The 23,310-nt window shown below is 41.8% G+C and overlaps 1 protein-coding gene across 1 annotated transcript in view; it reads left to right on the top strand.

Annotated features, from left to right (window-relative positions):
* Window positions 1-23,310, top strand: part of CADPS (calcium dependent secretion activator) — a 499,023-nt gene that overhangs the window by 133,637 nt on the left and 342,076 nt on the right. Inside the window, 1 exon segment of the mRNA XM_034658585.1 lies at window positions 11,897-12,229. Coding sequence (XP_034514476.1) covers window positions 11,897-12,229 — 333 coding nt within the window.

Here is a 23,310-nt window from a genome sequence, read left to right as displayed (position 1 = left end):
TTAGCTTGGTCAGAATACAGGTATTGTGAAATCACGGAGTAGTTAACACCAAGATTTGAGTAACAGGAAATAATGTGGGTCATAAATTATTTACTGTATTCATTAGTAAACTTGAGATTCTTGGGATGCATGCTTCTGGGAAATCTAATCCTCTGAAGCAAAGGTCCCCAATCAAAGGATCAAGATGAACACTTTCCTTGGGAGAGCTCCAAGTTCATTACTCCTCCCTTTTTCCCTCTCCCTTCACTCTTGGGCGGTGGAGAAGCTAGGGTTTCTTTCTCCACCCTACTCCAGGATCCAGTTGCTGCCCTGTCAGTATCTGTCTTGCTCAAGAATCTTTGGATTACAAGTGACAGACACCTAGGTCAAACTGGTTTAAGCCAAAAATGAGATTTATTTGTTCAAGAAACTTAAAAGGCCAGGAATAGACCTGGTTTTAGCTGTGGCTGGATCTAGAGACTCCAAAGATGCCAGCAGGATGGGTATCTTTCTCCCCACACTCCGGCTTTGTTCTTCCCTGGGTTGGCTTTATTCTTGGGCTGGTTCTCTGCACGTGGAGGATCCTGCAGCTTCAGGCCATGCCCTACCAGCTCAGTAACCGCAGGAGTGAAGAGAATACCTCTTTGCTGAGAGTCCCAGCAAAAGGCCCCAGGTCACTTGGGTGGGCTGACATGGGTCAGGTGTCCTTTCTGGAGCCAATCACAATGGATGGAGGTGAATTAGACCAGGGGATCAGTGCTAGGACAGACACCCCCTCTGGATGCTGTGAGCAGGTGCAACCACACTGGAACCACCTATAGTGAAAGTGCAGTGATTTCTCATTGAGAAATGAGGGTGCTTTTTGCAAGAAGAAGGGGGAATGTATGCTTGGCAGGCAAAACCAATGGATATCCTTCTAATACATGTTCAATCTCTCTCTCTCTCTTTCTCATGATCTCTGTCTCTCTCTCTCTCACACACACACACACGCACACACACACACGTTCCACCCCACCGTACCACACCTTCACATCCCAGTTTGCTAATGGTAATGATATTTTTAAAAGACAACTTTTCCTCAAAAAGTTCTGAGAAACTTATTATTATTATTATGAAAAAGTGGTTTCAGGCGTTGGCTTTGTTTTGTCAAGGCAATAATGGTTTTCCAACCCCCTAGAGTAGTAAAGAAATTTTTTTTAGATAANTACATGTTCAATCTCTCTCTCTCTCTTTCTCATGATCTCTGTCTCTCTCTCTCTCACACACACACACACGCACACACACACACGTTCCACCCCACCGTACCACACCTTCACATCCCAGTTTGCTAATGGTAATGATATTTTTAAAAGACAACTTTTCCTCAAAAAGTTCTGANATACATGTTCAATCTCTCTCTCTCTCTCATGATCTCTGTCTCTCTCTCTCTCTCTCACACACACACACACACACACACACACACACACGTTCCACCCCACCGTAGCACACCTTCACATCCCAGTTTGCTAATGGTAATGATATTTTTAAAAGACAACTTTTCCTCAAAAAGTTCTGAGAAACTTATTATTAGAAAAAGTGGTTTCAGGCATTGGCTTTGTTTTGTCAAGGCAATAATGGTTTTCCAACCCCCTAGAGTAGTAAAGAAATTTTTTTTAGATAAAAGGAAGAGGTAGGCTCTGCTCTTTTTCTGTCTGTGCCCACCCAGCCCCTCGGAACCCCGCTGGCTAGCATTAGCTTTAGCGTCAAGCCGCTTGGGCCTGGGACCTGAGCTGGGCCAGGGTAATGGGAGACCAGTGTTCCCTCTGGTCTTGAGAGCATGAAAGTTTATTTTATCCTTTCCTGGAGGCCCTGATCAAAGCCGATCAAGCAAGGCAGCAGATTAATCCTTTAATCTCTTCCATCCCGGCTTTGAGGGCTGGGCGCTGAAATGGGTTCTCTGAGATCTGGGAGATCTGACTGAGTGACTCTGTCCCATTCCCACAGCTGTGGTCTTGAGACATCAGAGAACTCACCCATTTCTACGGGCCCCCCACCTTCCCTAACTCTCAGTGCCTTTAAGACAAATGTCTAAAACGTAAGCCCTTCCACTCTGCATTCTCACCCTCGCTCGCCATCTCCCTGCTTCATTTTGGTTCCTTCCCGTGCGGGTATTGGCGTCAGGGAAAAGAGGTGGATGGAAAAAATTTACAAAACCTCTCTCACTCAGAGCCTGCCCAGAAGAAAACATGGGGGTTTGGTGGGAAGTGGGGATGTAGAATGAGATAGAGGATGTATGCACACCCATTTTAGCATTGCTTCTGCTGATATCTGGGCTTTAGCCAGTGAAACTGCTCTGATTGAGTTTGCTTTGGTTTCTTTTAGCTAATCTTTAACAAAGGCCTGGTTGGTTTTGTTTTGTTTTGTTTTAGCTAACTTTGACTGCTGTTATAAAACAGAATTTTGGGGGCACCTGGGTGGCTCAGTCGTTAAGCGTCTGCCTTTGACTCAGGGCGTGATCCCGGGGTCCTGGGATCGATCCCGGCATTGGGCTCCTCCGCTGGAAGCCTGCTTCTTCCTCTCCCACTCCCCCTGCTTGTGTTCCCTCTCTCACTGGCTGTCTTTCTCTCTGTCAAATAAATAAATAAAATCTTTAAAAAAATAAAATAAAACAGAATTTTGTAGTTGCTAGCAACAAAAACTTACTGACTGGTTAAATTAAGCTGCCATCATCATCATCATCATCATCATCATCACAACAACAACAACAGCAGCAGCAGCAGCAGCAGCAGCAATAAGAGTTATCAAAGGAAATAACCAAACTACAGAAAAGAGGAAAACCAAGCAGCTTAACCGCTTAACCCCAGGAAGCCAGGCGGCAGGATATAGGGGACACCCCATCCCTGGTATGACTCTCCTCCAACCCCATTCCATTCTTGTGCCATCCCACTCTGAATCTGATCCCCACAGGGGGAAGTCTGACTAGCCGACCTCAGGTTACAACCCACCACATGGCTAAGGACCTGCTCCCATGACTGACAGTCCCACTGAGGCTGTACTTAGTGGCAAACACATTCTCAGACCGAGGCACTGTGATCGGAAGGGGAAGGGGCATTGGCAGGCATAAACTGCAGGTGTCCTCTACACTGGATGACATGCTATATTCAGTCTTTATGCTTGACCTTTTTTTTTTAATCTAAGTGTAGCAGAAGTCAGGTCATATCTGGCTCTTCCTCTAACATGAAGCTGTGTATTTTCCAGTAAGCAAAACTGCTCTAAGTCCTCAGTGGCCTTAAAACAGATGTCTCCCTCGGAGAGGAGTAGCTGTCCATGGTAAAGATATTTGTTCTCGTGGGGAAAGTGGAGCAAGCAAAGAGGCGGCAGAGGGCAGAGTGGTTTAGGAGGCTGCGTCGTGTCTGCAAGATGTGGGGTTGAATTCTAGCTCCACTGCACGCTGGCTTGGTGACCTCAGCCAGGGGTGAGCCTCAGTGACATTATCTGTACTAGGACCTTCCTGCATAATTGTTTTCAGGATTAAATCTCACATGCACACACACACACACACACACACACACACACACACACACACACACACTACCTCACCCTCAGTCTGGCACCTGGAAAGTGCCAGCATAAATACATTAAGTTTGGAGGGGGAGGATGGCAGTCAGTACACTCCTGCTGCATAGAAATAGTAGGAGAGAGTTGAAAATTAATAGAATCAATCCACTTCCCTAGTTTCAGGGCCTGGGTGTAGGGTAGGGGAGGTATAAGGTCAAGGCTGGGGCCAGGGTATAGAAATAGGAAATGGATGGAACTGCCTTTGCTGCTAACCTACCACTGCCTACTGCTCCTGAAGCCCCAGATCTGCTTCTAAAGTTTGTCCCAGGATCTTTTACTTTTGGTGAAAGGTATCTTTCAGATCCAAAGGTACATTTTATTTTAGAAACTGACATGCTCCTTGCCTCAGTGAAGGTAAAATTTGTAATTTTTCCATGTAGAGAGAGATTATAAAGTAAAACATAACACAACATAATATAACAAAACATAGCATAACATAAAATTATAAATATATACCATAGAAATTATAAAAATAGGTAACGTAGAAAGAAATCTAAGGCACTTGGTTGGAAAACCACCTGTAATCCCATCACCCTAGACAACCATTATTAAATGTTGGTAAGTATCTTTTCAAGTATCTTTAATGTGTCTGTACACATAAAGATAGATATTTGATTTCCAAATTAAGATTATCAGGAGAATAACTACAAAATATTACTAACCCACTTGTTTCATTTAGCACAGTGGGTTTCAATTTCTTTCCTGCTTCTGCAAAGTCATACTTATGACATATTCTCATCAGTTTTATTATCTGTACTGTTCTCAACCCAGGGTCATGCTCCTATCCCCCAACTTCACTTTACCTCTACCATTGGAATTATCTGCTTTGACAGTCTATCAGGACATCTTTTGTTGCTAATGAGAAAATATTATCTTTTTCATGGCTGCATGATATTCTATTTAAAAATAACAGTTAACTTTTATCACATTCAGTAGTAAATATAATAGGCACCATTACAGACACTATGCTTACCAATTTTTTTTAACTTAAATTCAATTAGCCAACTTGTAGTACATCTTTAGTTTCAGATATAGTGCTCAATAATTTATAAGTTGCAAATAACACTCAGGGCTCATCACATCACACGCCCTTCTTAAGGCCCATCCCCCAAGTATCCCATTCCCCCACCTACCTCCCCTCCAGCAACCCTCCTTTGTTTCCTAGAGTTTTCTTGTGGTTTTTCTCTCTCTCTGATGAGCTCTCATTCTGTTTTCCCTCACTTCCCCTACGGTCCTCTGCCCTGTTTCTTATATTCCACATATGAGTGAAACCATGTGATAACTGTCTTTCTGTGATTGACTTATTTAGCTCAGCATAATACCCTCCAGTTCCATCCACATCGATGTAAATGGTAAGTATTCACACTTTCTGATGGCTGAGTAATATTCCATTGTGTGTATGTATGTATATATATATACCACATCTTCTTTAACCATTCGTCTGTCAGTGGACATCTCAGCTCTTTCCACAGTTTGGCCATTGTGGACATTGCTGCTATGAATATTGGGGTGCAGGTGGGGTAGCTCTATTTTTAACATCTTGAGGAACCTCCATACTGTTTTCCAGAGTGGCTATACAACTTGCACATCCACCAGCAGTGTAAGAGGGTTCCCTTTTCTCCTCATCCTTGCCATTTGTTGTTTCCTGACTTAATTTTAGCCATTCTGACTGGTATAAGGCGGTATCTTATTGTGGTTCTGTATTTCCCTGATGCCAAGTGATGTGGAGCATTTTTTCATGTGTCTGTTGGCCATTTGTAATGTCTTCTTTGGAGAAATGCCTGTTTGTGTCTTCTGCCCATTTTTTGACTGGATTATTTGTTTTTTGGGTGCTGAGTTTGATAAGTTCTTAATAGATCTTGGATACTAACCCTTTATCTAATCTGTCATTTGCAAATATCTTCTCCCATTCTGTTGGTTGGGAGTTTTAGTTTTGTTGGCTGGTTCCTTTGCTGTGCAAGAGCTTTTTATCTTGATAAAGTCCTAATAGCTCATTTTTTGCTTTTGTTTCCCTTGCTTTGGAAACATGTCTAGCAAGAAGTTGCAGTGGCCATGGTCACAGAGGTTGCTGCCTGTGATCTCCTCTAGGATTTTGATGGATTCCTGTCTCACATTCAGGTCTTTCATCCATTTTGAGTTTATCATTGTGTATGGTGTAAGAAAATAGTCCAGTTTCATTCTTCTTCATGTGGCTGTCCATTTTCCCAGTGCCATTTATATGCTTACCAATTGATATGCATTGCTTCAGTGAATCCTCATCCAAATCCTACATGGGAGGGTTGTTAGGATTCCTGTTTGAAAGATGGGGCAGCCAAAGCCCAGAAAGATTAAGTAATTTGCTCAGTTGACAAAGCCAGCAACTGGTAGAGTTGGGACGTGAACTCTGGGCCATCTGATACTACAGTCTACTCTTCGCACATTAATTAGTAGCATTCATTAGTAGCAACCAAGTTGTTGTGGGTTTTTTTAAACCTTATTTACTCTAACATCTAGGTATTTTTCTTTTTTATGTTGGAATGACATGTTTTTGTAAAGCAGGAAAGGATCAGAAAGTGGGAGCTGGGCCAACTTTATCCCGTCCCCTGTACAGTCATTAAGTACTGATGTGCGTGTGTGTTCCTAAAATAACCTTGAGGTTGCTTGGCTCTGGCGATGGAGGAAAGAACTGATGGATGAGGTCAAGTCACTGAATTGACTGCCCTTCACCATTCTGTATTTATTTGTTTATCTTCCATCTCCCATTATGACCTGTCTGGGAAGTTGGCAGAGGAACAGGAAGGATTTATGGATGTACCGCACAGAACTGTGTCTGGGGTTGAAGTCCTTTGCAAGAACCACCAAAAAACAAAACAGGAAACAGAAACACCAGCTACAGCTCCCACTACAGATGGATCTCCAGGATGGTTTTAGAAATACCCAAGCACATTGGTACTCAGGGTCTGTATTCAATACAGGGTGAGGCTGGCCCAGACCCTTCTGACACTTCCCTTCTGACAGACTGAAAAGCCAAGACAGATGATTTGCCTGGAAAATTAGTTTTCTGCTGCCACTTTCTCTCCCTATGGCTGCCTCGCCTTCTGTTTGGCACTTCATCTTTGTTGTCTCCTCAGTCTCCGGCCTCCTTCCTCACACTCTTGACATTCTACTCATCTCCCCTCATGCTGGGTCTGGCAGTCATATCTTATCTCTGGACAAATGAAGCCCTCTGTTTCTCAAAGTCCTTTCAGTTTGATCCTTGTCAAAGAAGGCTGACTGAATTAATCCCATGTGACAGCAAAGGAGAGTGAGGGTTCTAGAAGTTAAGTGACTTTGTCATCTACTAGTAGTTGAATAAATATTTATTAAGTGACTGCTTTATACAAAGAAGAGTCTATGTGAAGCAGATGATGTGTGCAGGATCCAGGGGTCACCCAGTCAGTTATGGATGCCACCTAGGAGCAGTGGGCCAGCATCCTCATTTCTTACCCCTGTTGTGATGTCCCTGGGAAAATCTAGCCTCAGTCCATTGTTTTAAGAGACCGATATATGGTGCTTGTTTATTTTCCCTTCACCTTCTTGCTCCCATCCGATATAATCCCAATAGAATCTCTGCTTTGAGACATCTACTTTGTGTTGTCAATTCACTCATTCTTCTTTTTAAAGATTTTATTTATTCATTTGAGTAAGAGACAGACAGAGAGAGAGAGAGAGAGAGAGAGAGAGGAAGAGAGCACACAAGCAGGGGGAGAGGCAGAGGGAGAGGGAGAAGCAGACTCCCTGCTGAGTTGGGAACTTGACATGGGGCTCGATCCCAGGACCTGGAGATCATGACCTGAGCCGAAAGCAGATGCTTAACCATCTGAGCCACCCAGGTGCCCCCATTCATTCATTCTTAACACAGCACCAACTATGTTCCAGGCAGTGTCTTAGGCACTCAGAAAAAGGAATGGGGAAAAAAAAAAAACAACTCTTGCATTTCTGGAACTTACAGTCTAGCAGGAGCTTAGATATTAACCAGACAGAGAGACAAATGGCATCTACAGAAGGGCTTTGGAGGAAAGGGATATGGTGCTAAGAGCTTATAACGGGGGCCTGCTCCAGGTTTGTGGGACACTGGTATGGACAGATGGGAGGAGAGTATGGCTGCTTTGTTGATGAGATGTTTTAAGTCATTGATGGTCATTAGAGCTGACTACAAAGAATTAACCCCTTTGCATCCCCACCACCATCATCACTCATCAGTGCTCCTGCAAGTGCTCCCCCACCTGGCCTCCTACCTATTCTCTTAGCCCCCTTCAGGTTGGTTTTCCACATTAAAGCCAGAGAATCTGAACTTGATCATGCCATGTCCCGCTTAAAACCTTCAGTGGCTTCCCAGTGCCCTTCAAATGAAGACCAATATCCTTAATGTGGCCTCCCATACCTTCCACCATCTGACTCCTTCCTGCCATTGGTCACACCCCACCCCTCACTGCCACAGCCACAGCCACAGCCACAATGGCTCTCCCTATTTCCTCAGCCACTCAGGGTCTTTACACATACCATTCCTTCTCTCTAAAATGCTCTTTTACTCTCTTTTTACCTACCTATTGTTTACATATCATCCCAAAGGAGTTTTCCTCCAGGAAGGCTTTTCTTACTCCATACTGGAATAGATTCCTAGCTATAGACACCCATGGTCCTGTGTACTTCCCATTGAAAGCTCTTGTCCCAGATTGTAATATTTCTATGGGATTATTATTACATTGTGGAGGCATGAAGGCTGGATCTGCATCTGTTTTGCTCACCACTGTATTGCTGGCACCTGGCACAGTGCCTTCCACCTAGCGAGTGCCCAGAGAAAGGATGAATGTGATCATGAAGAAGAGTACAAACATTACAACTAAAAGGCAACCTCAAATTTTTTTTTGCTCATTTCTCTTCGTGTACAAATAAGAAACTGGAGAACCAGAGAGGGGAGGTGACCTACCCAAGGTCACACAACAAATTAGCAGTAGAGTTGGCCTAGGACAATGGTTTATAGCTCCTGCCTCAATACTACACTCCAGAAACTTCCTCTCTTTGCCTCGAAACTTTGATGTTCTTTGAGACCCAAACCATAACTGAGATAAGATGTGTTAGGTAGATGGAGAAACTATCTGCATTAAACATTGCAGATTTTCAGGAAAATTCTTTATTTCATTAAAGCTCCTAAGGCCTGAGGATTTAGTTGAAGCTCTTTTTCTACAATTGACTTTTAAATGAACTCTAAGGTCTCAACTGAGTACCAGTTAGTTCCCAGGCACAGAGAAGCAGGCCATGGCCCTTGCCTGTGAAGCAAATCCTCAGCCCTCCTTCTTTTTAAATTAGCTCATTAATTTGGCAGTAGACGGAGCCCACCTTTCTAACATCTCTCCTCCCCAAGGAAGTCTTTGCGATGAAGCAGGAGGCAATGAAATGTCCCCAAGCAGTGCTGTCTCCTGGCTAACAAGGGCATTTCTTGAAATCTGACAGGGGAGTGAACATTTGTTCTGCCTCTGGAAGGATATTTATGCACCTTCTGAAGTGTGACCAGGACACAGCTCAAAAATGTCAGATGTTTCCTCTTCATGAATATGAAGCAGCAGTTTCACCACCTTGTATTACACCCCAGAACCATGTAGCTTGTGTACACTTCCAAATGGTGGGCACTGGAGCAAAAGTAAACTGTTCTTAATGGACGGCTTGGTCCCAGGACCTAGGAAGCACCTGCAAAACAACCAGGGGTTCTCCACCAGACAGACAAGACCCTTAGGGAAGGAAGGAACCAGGCTGAGATTTAAAAAACAAACCAAAACAAAACATACCCATGTAATCAGCCAGTTTGAGTTACCAAGAACAAGTCCCTACCCCTCTCTGGAGTCTTGGTGTTCAGCCTATAAGATGGACTGAATAGAATGCCTACCATAATCTTTATTCATTTACTTCTTCAGTGCCAGGCTCTGTAGGAGAGGTGGACGACATTGTGGGGAAACAAGAAGGGCGCAGCCCTAATGGAGTTCACATTTCAGGAAGGGCGACGTTAAATACATATTTACCGAATACTTGTTCAATTTCAAGTGTGGTGGGTATCACTGAGAGGATAAAAAGAAATATAAATGGTGGTTAACATGTGTGAGACCTCATGCCAGGTACGTTGCACATAATGACAGTTAACAGCCACGGTGGGGTCCAAGATGGCGCCGCGGAAAGACCCTAAGCTCCCCTCCTCCACAGGGACAAACCAAATCTACACCTACTTATGGAGCACTTCGTCCTGAAGAAGAACTGAGGGCTGACAGAATAGCTTCTGTATGACAAAAGCTGCAGAGAGCACACAGAGAACAGTAAGAGACAGGGACAGGGTAAGGAAAGGGACTCGCACCCCCAAAGCTGCCAACTGCAGAAGGAAGGGACCGTGCGGAGGGACCCGAGGGCACAGACAAAAGCCGCAGTTTACAGGAGCAACGAGACTGTAGAGGGACTAGTCCTAGAGCGCCGCGGGCTGGCCAGAGAGCCGAGGGAACTCTGGGTCAGAGAGGCTGGTGAGCCGCTGGGTTCACGCCCGCTCCACGTGAGAGGAGCTGCGGTCTGGACGCCGTAGCCCGCTGGCGCCTCAGCCGGCCTGGGTCCCGTAGCCAGCGCCACTGGTCCTCCCCAAGGCGGCCCCGGCCCTCTGCACACCCGGGCACCTCTGGTTGGCACTCACTGCAGCTCTAGCTGCGGCGACGGGGGTACAGAGCACCCCCAGAACATTCGACGCCCACACGACTTGGGCTTCGGGCAGCTTGCTAGGGTATCCCAGCATACAGTGCTCCGGGACCTCGTGGCCCATGCGCCGCTTTGGCCCCAGCACCCCCCACAACCCCCATGAAGGCACCCCCTGTGCAGAATGCCCCAGGAGCCCCAGTCCATGCCTCGCCTTGGTTCCAGCCACCCAAGGACCTGGGTTCCAGGTCATGCATGCCCTACATGGAGTGCCTCAGCCAGGACCTTACCTCAGCTCTAGTCACCCCGCTCAGGCACGCCCTGCAGTGGGCACTGGGGACACCCTGGCTTGTGAGAGTTGGCGAGGTCGTGGACAAAAAGGAACGTGGCTGTGCTGTTGGTGAGAATGTAAATTGATGCAGCCATTTTGGAAAACATGTGGAGGTTGCTCAGAAAATTAAAAATAGAAATACAATATGATCCCCTAATTCCACTACTGGGTATTTACCCAAAGAAAACAAAAACACTGATTTGAAAAGATATGTGCACCTCTGTATTCAGTGCAGCATTATTTACAGTAGCCAGGGTATAGAAGCAACCAGTGTCCATCAGTAGATGAATGGTTAATGAAGATGTGGTGTGTGTGTACATGTACACACGTGAGAATATTACTTAGATGTAAAAAAGAATGAGATCCTGCCATTTGCTACAACATGGATGGACCTAGAGGATATTATTCTAAGTGAAGTAAGTCTGATAGAAAAAGACAAATGCTCTATGATTTCACTTATATGTGGAGTCTAAAAAACAAAACGAGTGAATAAAAAAAAGCAGAAATGGACCCATAAAGACAGAGAACAAATTAATGGTTGCCAGAGGAGAGGGGGTGGGAGATGGGCAAAATGGGTGAAGGGGAGTGGGAGATACCAGCTTCCAGTTATGTTATGAGGAAGTCCTGGGGTAAAAGGCAGAACATAAGGGATATAGTCAGTGGTATTATAATAGCGTTGTATGCTGACAGATGGTAGCTACACTGTGGGGAGTGTGACATAACATATAAACTTGTTGAATCACTATGTTATATGCCTGAAACTAGCGCAACATTGTACATTGACTATACTTCAATGTAAAAAGTCAAAAAAATAATAATAACTATAATACAACCCATATGGCATTACTGTGGTCCACTTTTTAAGTGGTTATCATATATGAATCCATTTAATCCTCATTTAAAAATATGTATGATTTAGAGACTACAATTATCCCATTTTATGGATGAAAAAACTGAGGTATAAAGAGGTTAACTTGATGAAAGAAACAACAGCCAATAAGTGGCAAAGAAAGAACCCAGCTGTTTGAGCACAGAATCTAGATAGTATATGCTGCCTTTCATGATATTACTGTACCAATGTAATCCTTTTAACAACCTGGTAAGTACTATTATTATTTTTATTTTCCAGATGTGGACACAAAAGCAAAACATGTAAGTGACTTCTCTGAGTTCACACAACTAGGAGGTAGTGGGGCAGGATGCTGGTCCCTCCCATTATGCTGGTCAGCCTAGCCCTCAGCCCTAGGAAACTGGTATTTCCAGGGCTGAGTCCTTAATATCTTTCCTGTCCCTATTCTTGCTCAGGTGTTCCTGAAGAGCGACCGTGTGGCCCGTATGGTGCAGAGTGGAGGCTGCTCTGCCAATGACTCCAGGGAGGTCTTCAAGAAGCACATTGAGAAGAGGGTGCGCAGCCTGCCTGAGATCGATGGCCTCAGCAAGGAGACTGTGCTGAGCTCCTGGATGGCCAAGTTTGATGCTATCTACCGTGGGGAAGAGGACCCCAGGAAGCAGCAGGCCCGGATGACAGCCAGTGCAGCCTCCGAGCTGATTCTGAGCAAGGAGCAGCTCTATGAGATGTTCCAGAACATTCTTGGGATCAAGAAATTCGAACATCAGCTCCTATACAATGCATGCCAGGTAAGGTGTCTCTCACCTGGGCCCTGAGCTGTGACTAGGGTCACATTATGACTAGGCACTGTTATCTTTATGGGCCACTTCTTGATTGAAAAAAATAATAATTAAAATTATATTTTACAACTGCATTGGTGAAAATTTAATATAATCCAGGCCAGAATATGTTCATGTTTATCTTCTGGTTTTAAAAGAAATGAAAACATTTTTGTATACCCCTAAAAGTCTTGTGGGCCTTAGGCACTGTATATATCCTGTCTAATAGGTAAGTTCGTTTCATGAGTATAGCCTGACTCCATATGTTGAAAAAACTAAAAGATGAAAACAATTTTTTAAAAAGATGGTTTTGCCTTTAAAATATATGATGTATACCAGTTGAGTGGCTTGTACTTCCTCATCTGGGGCGACAAATGGACTTAGTACCTCGTCATCAAGAGTAATTATTTAAAATAGAAAGCTTTCAGAAGGTCTGAGTATATCATACCAGTATATTAGTCACATCATGAATTTCCAAGTGGATTTGAGGGGGCTAGCCGAGACTCTGCTTGGGCCCACTCAAAATGGGCCTATATTTTCTCTGGATCAGGGGTTGTGGGAGTGAGGTGTTCTAGATCTTCATTTCCTACCTAATCTTTCCATTATTCATTCAACAAATACTTGTTGAATGAGTGCCTACTTTGCAGTCTTTGCAAATTTTAGTGAGTGTCACTTAGGAGCATTTTTAAAATGCACATTCCCAGGTCCAAACCTAGAGATTCTGTTTCTGCATTTTCAGGGCAGTGCTCAGGAATCTACATTTTAGGCAGGGGCTTCCCTTTACTGCCTTTCTCCTTTTAAGAGCCATTAACGAAACTCAGCTTTGCTCTGATTTCCCTGGGCTGACTCTGCCCCTAAGGTAGGTTAAATTAAGACACTATAGTACATTGGCCGAATTGTGCCTTGCTCAGAATCAGACAGACCGAGGTAAACCTTAATATGACCTTCACTAGCTTTGTGGCCTTGGGGAGTTAGTTAACCTCCTCACACATGAGCTTGGAATGAAATTGTTATAAGGATTCAATGTGTATAAAGCCCAGAGCAACATGGGGCACTTTATAAATGGTAGCAGTTAAAATATAGTCTACCGGAAGAGGCAAAAAGTCCACAGACAGTATCAGAACAGTGCCATAAATGCTTAACATAAGAACTACAAGATTTTGAGGCTTACTTCTTTCTACCTTCATGGCTACCCTCTAGGTCAAGGCAGCAGCACCTCTTACCTGAACGACCACAGTGTCTACCCAACTGGTGTCCCTCCCTCCTCTCTTGCCCCACAGTAACATGCCCACCATGCACCAACTAGTACAAGCTTTTTAAAATATGAATTGAATCAGGTCACTCTTCTGTTTAAGACACTCCAGTAGCACCCCAACATCTTTAGAGTGACATCCCCACTCTTCTCTAAGGCTTGAGGCAGCGCATGAACCACTCTTTCTCATACTGTTTTCCCTACATGCTCACTCACTGGACTTCTTTCTGATTCCCTGACGCAAAAAATTCTGTGCCTTTTCATTTGCTCTTCCCTCAGCTTAGAATGCTCTTTGCATGAATGCCACAGCTTAAATGTCAACTTCTCTCAGAGGTCTTCCAAGACCACCCCATCGAAAGTTCTTTCTTGCCTTCTCTATCCCATCCTTTGTTCTATTTTTCATAGTTTTTAACCGCTCTTTTCCATTCCTTGTTTATCTGTTTTTACCTGTTTATTACCTGTCTCATGCTCCACTCCCATCCTTCACCAGATTGAAGCCTTGGTGACCCATCTTTTGCCTTATTTGCTAATATTTCCATAAAGCAATGGCATGAAACAATTCTTGGCACATACTGTGTGCTCAGGAATTGCATATTGAGTTAATAAATGGATGATGGCCGTTTATTTTAATTGGTAGATAGGGTCTTGGTATCAACCATGATAGCTCACCCAGAACTTTCTGAATGTTTTAGTAAGTAGAAATCTGTTTATCATTTCATAATACAATATAGACATTGCATTCAAAGCTATTTCTCACATCCTATTTTCTTCTCAGCCAGTTTCAATTCAGAACACTGATTGCCAATCCAAAGGTAGAAGTTTTCTTTGTGGGTCAAGAAATATTTTGAAATGACCAGATAAATCTCAATATGAAATTAAATTAAATTTTTCTTTTTATTTAAAATACTACTGTACCACACATGGCGCTTTTAGAGTGGGGTGAGCAGGTGGTATTCCCACCTATCACCAGCACCATCTTCTCTACCACAAGAATATGGGTTGTCAAATCACCTGCCTGGGTGATAAGTAGCATTCAAAATCACAGAGCTAGTTAAGTGTTCCTAAACCTGCCAGTCACAAAATGATTCCAGAGATTAATTTTTCTTCGTCTTAGAAACAGCAGCATTATTGGAATGAATACATGACTATGCCATTTCTCATCTCAGTGTTTTTGAGCTTGTTGAATAGAGTTAAGTGGCAGGATTATGTTTGCCCCCTAAAAATGAATTATTTAGACTCATAATCTCAACATGTTTTCCATGAGTTAGAAAAAACATACAGTACTCTTGTTGACCTAAATAAAGAGGTAAACTGAGGTAATCTCAAACTTGTCAAAAAGATAAGCTTATTCGGGAATAGCAGAGGAATTGCAATTTCAGACATGCAAACTATAGCAAGCTACAGGTGAGTCTGTTGAAGGTTTGGAGTAGGCTCTATTTAAATCAGTCTCTCAGTCCTTAAGTTTTGTTTTCCTAAGGACACATGCATGAGATTTCCCATTTTATGTGCTCTGGTTCCGTTTTAGATTGAAATTCGTTCACATTTCCACTTTTTGATCAAGATCTTTTTCAGAAAACAGCTCTGATCAATTATATCATTCAGATGTTGTTTGCTAATTTTCTTAAAAGTGTAATTGGATTGCCGGTGGATTGTATTCTATGTCCCATGGAGCTTAGGAGGGTAATCCGCAGGTGTCTTTTCCCATTAAGGTGAGGAGAACCCTCCTCAGGTGTCTTATCCCGTGGGGGAGGGAAATAATGTAGAGTTTCACTTGCCTCGTTTGAACGAGAGTATTGAAAAATGAGGGATCTCAGCTATGTGCCTCTGAAGTAGACAGTTTAGTTTCCACTGTCGGTTGAATTGCAGGAAAAGCCTTTGAAGGGAAAAGAATTTTATTTTCTACATACATTTGGGAATAAGGCATTTGTTTACTAATACCAAACAGTAGGAATTTAATTAAAAAGATTAAACTGAGGATCAAAAGCCCAGTGATACCTATTGATTGAAATGCACTTCTCAACCAGCTTCCCCACTTGCCTGTATTTAGTAGTTCAAAATGCCCCAAGTTCCAGGAGCTTGGCCAATTTCTGCTAGCAAATTGATACTGTCCTTCATTATTTTTAGTTCTTGTGTTATTTTCCCTGACTTACTGACATAAAAACTAAATTCTTCTCCAAGTAGGGCACAGGTTCCCCTCTGCTGAGCAGTGAGGAGGTTAAGGGCTCTGCAGTTTTGGTAGGACTATTTCAGCAAGGCTGTCTATTTGAGTTTGTTGATATGCAAAAGCTCAGATAGAAGCATTGAAAGAGGTAGACATAACTACAGAAAGATTGTGAATTGCTTTTTCAAGGTCTGCTACTCCAACCCAAGCTAAAAAGGCTCTGGCAAAAGCCTGCCCCAAACCCTTTCTATCTATTGTAGGGTTATATGTAGGCATCCATCCAAAATCATAACCTTCCCAGTTCTGACATGCCCTTTTAAGTTAATAGAGGACCCAAGATTAGGTATATAATCAGTGAAGGGAAGAGTTTTTCTAATTTCAGCATCAGAGGTGAGGCCAGTGATCCCAAAACATCCCTTCCAATTAAGGGGAAATGTACAGTTCATGTTTCTTCCACATAAAAAGAAATACCCAGTGTCTTCTAAGGCACAGTTGGGTCTCTTTGCCCAGATATTTTTCCTTGGAATAAAAGAGAGGATCTTATGATCAGAAATATAATCATTGTAATCATAATCTGATTTACTAGCATTGTGGGAATGATTATGTGAGTACCTTAAATTTCTGTAGATCTGAAGTAACAAGGGAGCTGACCTAGTATAAGTAAGATTTTGGAACGGTTTGTTATTTGGTCTGAATCAGAGTTTCTTTTCTTCATGATACCAACAGCCTTTTAGATCTCCATTTTTTTTTGTTTTTCCTATTCAGGGGCCAGTTGTAGTGTTTTCCTGTTTAATTCTCTTAAGTCATCACCAGGGGAAGTAGTTTTCTGGACCATGACAAGTTTAGTCTGTGAATCCCAAAAGCCGCATTTTTTTGTGGAGACATCAGTGAGGTGGTTTCCTTTGGCTTCCTGGGAGTCAGGCTTAGAATGCCTAGAGACTTTAATAATAGCTAGAGCTGCTGGCAAGAGCATAACATATAATAAATTTTGGATATAAGGGCCATTTTAAGGAAACCTGAAAGTACGGAAACCTCATTTCGATACCATTCCAAAATCATGGGCTACTCCGAAGGTGTAGTGACTGTCGGTATAGATGTTTGTGGTTTTACCTTTAGCAAGAATATATGCTTGAATAAGAGCTTATAATTTGGCTTATTGGGCTAAAGTGGCCAAAAGAAAGGGTACAGTATCGATGACTTCAAAAGGAATTGATATCACATATCCAGCACAATATTTACGATTTTCATTTTTCAAGTAAGAACCATCAGTGAATCATGAGAAATCAACATTTGTCAAGGGGGTTTCTCATAAGTCATCAGTAGGGGTTAACAGATGATCCGTCAAAGTCAAACAGTCATGGGGGGTTTCTTTCATGGAAGGAGTGATATGAGGGGTAGTTAGCAAGAGAATTTTCTAAGAAGCAAGATGGCTTGCTGGAGGGTGTTGGATGCATTTAAGAGAGCTTAGACAGCGTTAGGTACAAAGATGGTAAAAGAGGATCCCATGACTATTTCTTCAGTGACCTTTACTAGAAAGGCAGTGGCAGGGATAGCCCCAGGGTATGGGGGTAAGGAACCGTAGGCCTTGGGATCTAATTGTTGGCTGTAGTAACCCAAAAGTTGGTAGTAGCCCCCATATTTTGGTCTAAGTATTATGAGGGCATTTCCTTCTTTTTTTACATACAAAAAGGAAAAAGTAGCTGATAGTTTGGATTTCCCAGGATAAGAAGATTTATTAAGTTTTCCTTCAACTTGGTTTTTCCAGATAATGGGATCATGGTTTTTAATAAGACATAGGGGCTAGGCCATTTTGGACAAGTTTATTCCAACAATAACCAGCTGTCCCAAGAAAACCTGTAATTGACATTTGGTTTTAGGTTTTGGGAAGCTCAAGATGCCACGAAAGCTATCAGGATCTAGATATAACCATTGTTCTGAGATTAAATGTCTTAAATACTGGATTGAATTTGAACAAATCACAACTTTTTCTTTGAGACTGTGTCCCTTAATTGCTAAGAGTTTTAACAGGTGAATACGATCTTCTTGTGAGGATGTTTAGGAGAATGAGCAGAGAAGTAAGTCATCTACATACTGTGTAAGGTGAAGCACCTAGAAAATTTCATATCCACTAGGTCAGCTTTTAAAATATTTGAGAAGTAAAGACTTTCAGTAAAATCTTAAGGTGTTACTATCCAGGTATATTGTTGTCCTTTCCAGGTAAAGGCAAAAGATACTGGTTAGCCTTATCAACTGGAATACTAAAGAATGCACTGCATAATTGATTATGGTGAAAAATTTGCTTTCGGTAGGGATAGATGCCAGTAACTCTGGGGATTAGAAACAACAGGATGGTGAAGAATAACAATGTTATTTATTGCTCAGAGATCTTGGACAACTTTTCATCCTTAACCATGAGGTTTTCCTACAGGTAAAATAGGGATATTAGGATTGGTGCAAGGGGACAGTAAATCCCTGTGCTTCATAGTCTTATGCCCAATTTAGCTTCTTTGCTCATGGAGGTATTGATTGATTCTGGGGAGAGGTTTCAAGGGATCAGTTTGGATCTTAACTTTGGGCACTATGAATTCTACATATGTCCTTGAGGGATTTTGCCCATAGAGCAGGGGATATAAACATAATAATGGGGATAAGTCTGAAGTTTGATCTTCCCTGATTTGTAAAGTACTTGTGAAAGAAAAAGGTTTGGATTTTCTTGGAGATTAAATTCAAGGGATTTAAGTTCGGGGGATTCTAACTCAAGAGTTATGTTCTCCCTTTCAAGAGAAGGAAATGGCAATACAACACTTTTCTAGGAAACCTTGTCCTAGTAAGTGGTTGGGAGCTGATTCACTGAGGAGAAATGGAAGTTTATCTTGCAACTGTCCCAAGCAAAAGTGTATACATTTAGAAATAGGAACACACCATGGTTTATTTGAGGCTCTGATTAATTGAATAAATGTATTACACCAAGGGGGCTACTGTTTAATTATAATGGGGTTGAGCACTGATGGAGTAGCTCTTGTGTCAGTTAATATTATAAGAGGTTCATCCCCAATCTGAAGAGTAGTTTCCTCTAGTCTCTCTAATGGTAGAATGAGAAACAGTCCCTGTGTTTCTTTGGAGCCCCATCGTTGGGATGAGTCTGACCCTTGGTTCTTGGAAAACTGTCATCATCTGAATCTTTTTAATGTGTAGCAGTCCTTTCTCAGATGGTTGGGTTTTCTGTGATAACGACAGAGTCCATCAGGGAGAGTCTGCTTAGGAGATTTCATCTGTTGAAGTTGGGGATTTAAATTTTAGTTACCCTTCTTTTGGAATCATGTTCTAGGGTGTAGGCTAACTGATTAATTAGATTGACAAGATCAACATTGGGATGGGCATTGGTTCTCATCCTATGTGGGTTCTCTTAACTAACAGATCTCTGTTTAAATCACTTATAAACATTGAATTAAAGGCCACCCTGGGGAATCAAACATCTAGAGGGAGTCCAGATTTTTCTTTAAAAACAGTTTGGAGTTTGCTGTAGTAATCGTGAACAGATTCATCAGACTTTTGGGTGCATGCCTGAATTTGTTGCAGTTTACTGGTTTAGGGAAAGCCCTCAAAATGGCCAGATGCAGCCTTTTGGCAATGGCCCAAGCTTGGTCATATAAAAGAGCTGGTGCTTGACTTACTTGGAATTCTAAAGATTATTTAGCGCTTTCTCAATCAGCAGCTTTCATCCAGTGCTGGGCTTGACCTTCTCCAGCAAGCAATAAACAAATTGATAAAGATTAGAGAGACCCGGTTGATAATTTTGAGTGATAATATTGAATTCTTCAACAAATCTATGAGGATCCTCAGTTACCTTGGGAAAATCTTTTACTGTAGCTCTAAGTTCAGCTTTAGTCCATGGGACATAAGAAATTAATAATTTAGCAGGATTGTCAGAGAGTTTTAACAGGTTCAGTTGGCAAGGTTTCAGCACTAGAGAAGAAGGGGAGTTGAGACAAAGAAGGGGTTATAAGAGGGCAAAGTTGGTTATAGCAGAGCTGGAACAGCGGGGTTAGGGGAGACCTCGCTGGTGCTGCGAGAGAAAGACTTCAGATGCTTCTTTATCTTCTATCATTGCTTATTTGTTTCAGTTCACTTAAAAGTAGTATTTTGTAAAGAGACAGTTTTAGAATCCTGAATACTTTTAGAAGCCTCTAGGTACCAATTAAAATAGCTATCCCTTTCAGATTGTTTGTTCTATTGCCACGGACTTCTAATTCAGTCCAGAGAAAAACAAGCCTGGGGAGACTTAAAGTTCCCCATAATGGCCATTGAAGTTCTAAATTATCATTAGTAAGGTGGTCCATTTCGTCAAAAATATACATGAGAAGAAACCATAGTTTTATAACATAAAGCCAGGTGGGAGCACAGAGGGAGGGCCAATCTTAGAATAGTCACATGATCTGAATTCCACATTTTAGAGATTTTACCGAGAGTAAAAGAAAAGTTACTTAACAGCCTGATGGATGTGCTTTCAGGGTTAGAAGTTTATTTTATTTTACAGTGTGCCTTTCATGAGATACCTTTTTTTCCTCCTGGTGGACACCCTTTGCTCTAGTTTTCCAACTGGTGACCACATGTCCCTTGTTGCATAGAAATTATCTTAGAGTTGACAGTTCAGTCTGGCCCTCTGTGAGCAACTTACCCAGTCTGGTGAGGCTCTTGCTTTGGGGACTGGTCTCTCATAAAGAGGTGGTGAGTATTTTTGTAGCATTTATTTGCTCTACCCATGCCCACCACTATTACTTAATTACTTTTTCTCTCAAAAGGTTTAAGAGAATTATACTAAAATTCTACTGTGCTTCCAATAAGAAAGTGAACAAGTAGAATAGTCATCAAAAAGGACAACGCCTTTAAACAGAGCTTGAATCAAAAAGCTCAACCAAAGAGGGAACTCAGAATCCAAAAGGAGACTCACCAAACTGAAAGTAGACAGTGACTCATGGAAGCAGTGAGCTCAAGGGGCTCGGTGTGGTACCTTGCTTCATTCTAAGGGTTGTCATTCTTCAGGGGTCATCTCCTTCCACTGCCACTTCTTACATCAAGGAATGTTGACCTAGATAAAGAGGTAAACTGAGGCAAGCTCAAAATTGTCAAAAGTTTATTTGGAAACAGCAGAGGAATTGCTATTTGGGATATGCAACTGTAGCAAACTATAGGCAAGTCCATTGAGGGTTTGTGGTAGGCTGTATTTATGGGCAGGAAATATAAAGAGGGGAGTGTCTAGTTAGAGCCTGTTAAAATTAAAAACAAAAGGAGACCAGCTTTGAANAAACTGTAGCAAACTATAGGCAAGTCCATTGAGGGTTTGAGGTAGGCTGTATTTATGGTCAGGAAATATAAAGAGGGGAGTGTCTAGTTAGAGCCTGTTAAAATTAAAAACAAAAGGAGACCAGCTTTGAAAATTTCTCAAGCAGACAAAACCAGTCCAGTCATACAGAGCTCAATTCAGCTTATTTTGTGAGACCAACCTGACCTGGGTCATTTCTTTTTCATGCCTCTGGAAACCATAAGCGAAACTTCCCAAGGTTGATATGAGGCAACCCCTTACCAACTCTCTATCATTTAAGAAAATTCCAAGATTGGGGCGCCTGGATGGTGCAGTCGTTAAGCGTCTGCCTTCGGCTCAGGGTGTGATCCCAGCGTTCTGGGATCGAGCCCCACATCAGGCTCCTCTGCTGGAAGCCTGCTTCTTCCTCTCCCACTCCCCCTGCTTGTGTTCTCTCTCTTGCTGTCTGTCTCTGTCAAATAAATAAATAAAATCTTTTTTAAAAATTCCAAGATATCAGTTTTCTGTAAATCAGGCATTTACAAGAAATCATTCTCCCAGTCCTTAGGTTTTGTTTTCCTAAGGGTACATGTGTGAGATTTTCCATTTTATATCCTCCAGTTCCATTTTAGATTAAAATTCTTTTACATTATAAAAGAAAAATGTCCTCTCACCCAAGAATAATTATTGTCCCCCTAGCTAAAAGAGAATTATAGGAAATGTAAAGAAAGTACTTCTTGGGACAGGATTACTTAAGACATGTAGTATTATGTTCCATACTCCTTTTCAGACACTAAGCTTGCCTATTGCTTCATGGTTCACATCAGTAGAAATTAGGACAAAGAGCAGATGCAGGTAATTCATAAAAGAAGAAATACAAATTAATTCTAAACACATGATGATTTTTTAAGTTCTGTGTGTTCAGTAATCTCAGTTATATAAGTGTATTGGTAAACAATGAAAGCATTGTTTTAAGTTAACATTGGTAATTGGTAATACCTTGCTGAATGTTACAGAAATGGGTATTCTCATAACTTACTGTTGGAATAATTTGTTATTGTAAACTTTCTGTAGAGTAATCTGTAAATTTACAGTGTAACAACTTTATAATAGGCAAACCTTTTAACCTAGCGGCTTTACCTTTAGCAATTTGTTGTGAGTAAATACTCAGAGATGTATACACGAGTATGAAGCCCCAAAGTGTTCACTGCAGCGTTCCCTGTGACAGTGGGAAAATAGAAACAACTGTACTTCTCAATAGTAAGAGATTAATTCAGTAGATTTTTGTTTGACCATGTAAGAGAATACTCTTCAGCTAATAAAACAGTTGTTGAAGAAATCTTACCACATGGGAAAATGTACATGAGATATTGCTAAGTGGAAAATCAAGCAATGAAGCAATATGAGGGCATACTCTCATTTTTATGGAAAAAGTACTTGATGGGCAAAAAGCAAAATCTTAACCATGTTTGTCTTTAGAGATAGCATTATGGTTGATATTAAGGTTTCTATTTGTGCTCTTCTATGTTTCCAAATTTTCTGCCCTAAATGTGTAAATGTTTTGTCAATAGAAACAATGAGCAAAAATCTCAAAAAAGAAGCTATTAAAACCATAGGATAGGGAGAAAATTATCTTCTGCATTGTTTACTATACAGCCTTCATGATTTTTGCCATTTCCAAGTACTACCTGTATGATTACTTAATATTTCTAATTAAACTAATTCTTAACTCACTTTTTAACCTATCCTTATCTTTAGAAGTAATATATTCAAAATCACAGCTTTTATGTTTTATTTTTCTTTTTTTTTAAACAGTATGCATTGAAGCGAAACATAACCCTTAAAATAGAATCTCATCAGTTGGCCCTCTTATGTCATCTCACACCACTGGTGATGCGGGAGGCATGGCTGGGGCGACCAGTGCCCTGATATGCTGAGGCTGGAGGCATAGAGCTCTCTGACGCCATCCCTGAAAATAGCCTCAGACTGACCAGAACAGCTTTCACATGAAGTGTCCACTTCCCACGCCCCACAATCAGGTTTCAGAAATTATCACTCACTTTCTCACAGATTACACTCAGCTCTGCTGAACTCTGTCAACTCACAGGAGCAAAGATACAGAAGTGAAAATGCTATGGCTTTCTTTCTCACCATGTTCTGCTTCAATTGTTTCTTGTTTTGTTTTGTATTTTTGGACCTTCTTCTCCTTATGAGACAAAGCAATTCCTAGATGCTTCGAAAATCAGAAATGCTCACAGTGTTTTCTTCTTATGCATATCACATCCTAGTGGAAGCTAGAATCTGATTTCTGGTACTGCTTTCTGAAGGTTCCCATG

Source organism: Ailuropoda melanoleuca, chromosome 4 (assembly GCF_002007445.2).
Source record: "Ailuropoda melanoleuca isolate Jingjing chromosome 4, ASM200744v2, whole genome shotgun sequence".
Lineage (NCBI taxonomy): Eukaryota > Metazoa > Chordata > Mammalia > Carnivora > Ursidae > Ailuropoda > Ailuropoda melanoleuca.
The sequence above is the reverse complement of the archived record's forward strand: the minus strand, read 5'-3'. Positions and strand labels throughout refer to the sequence as shown.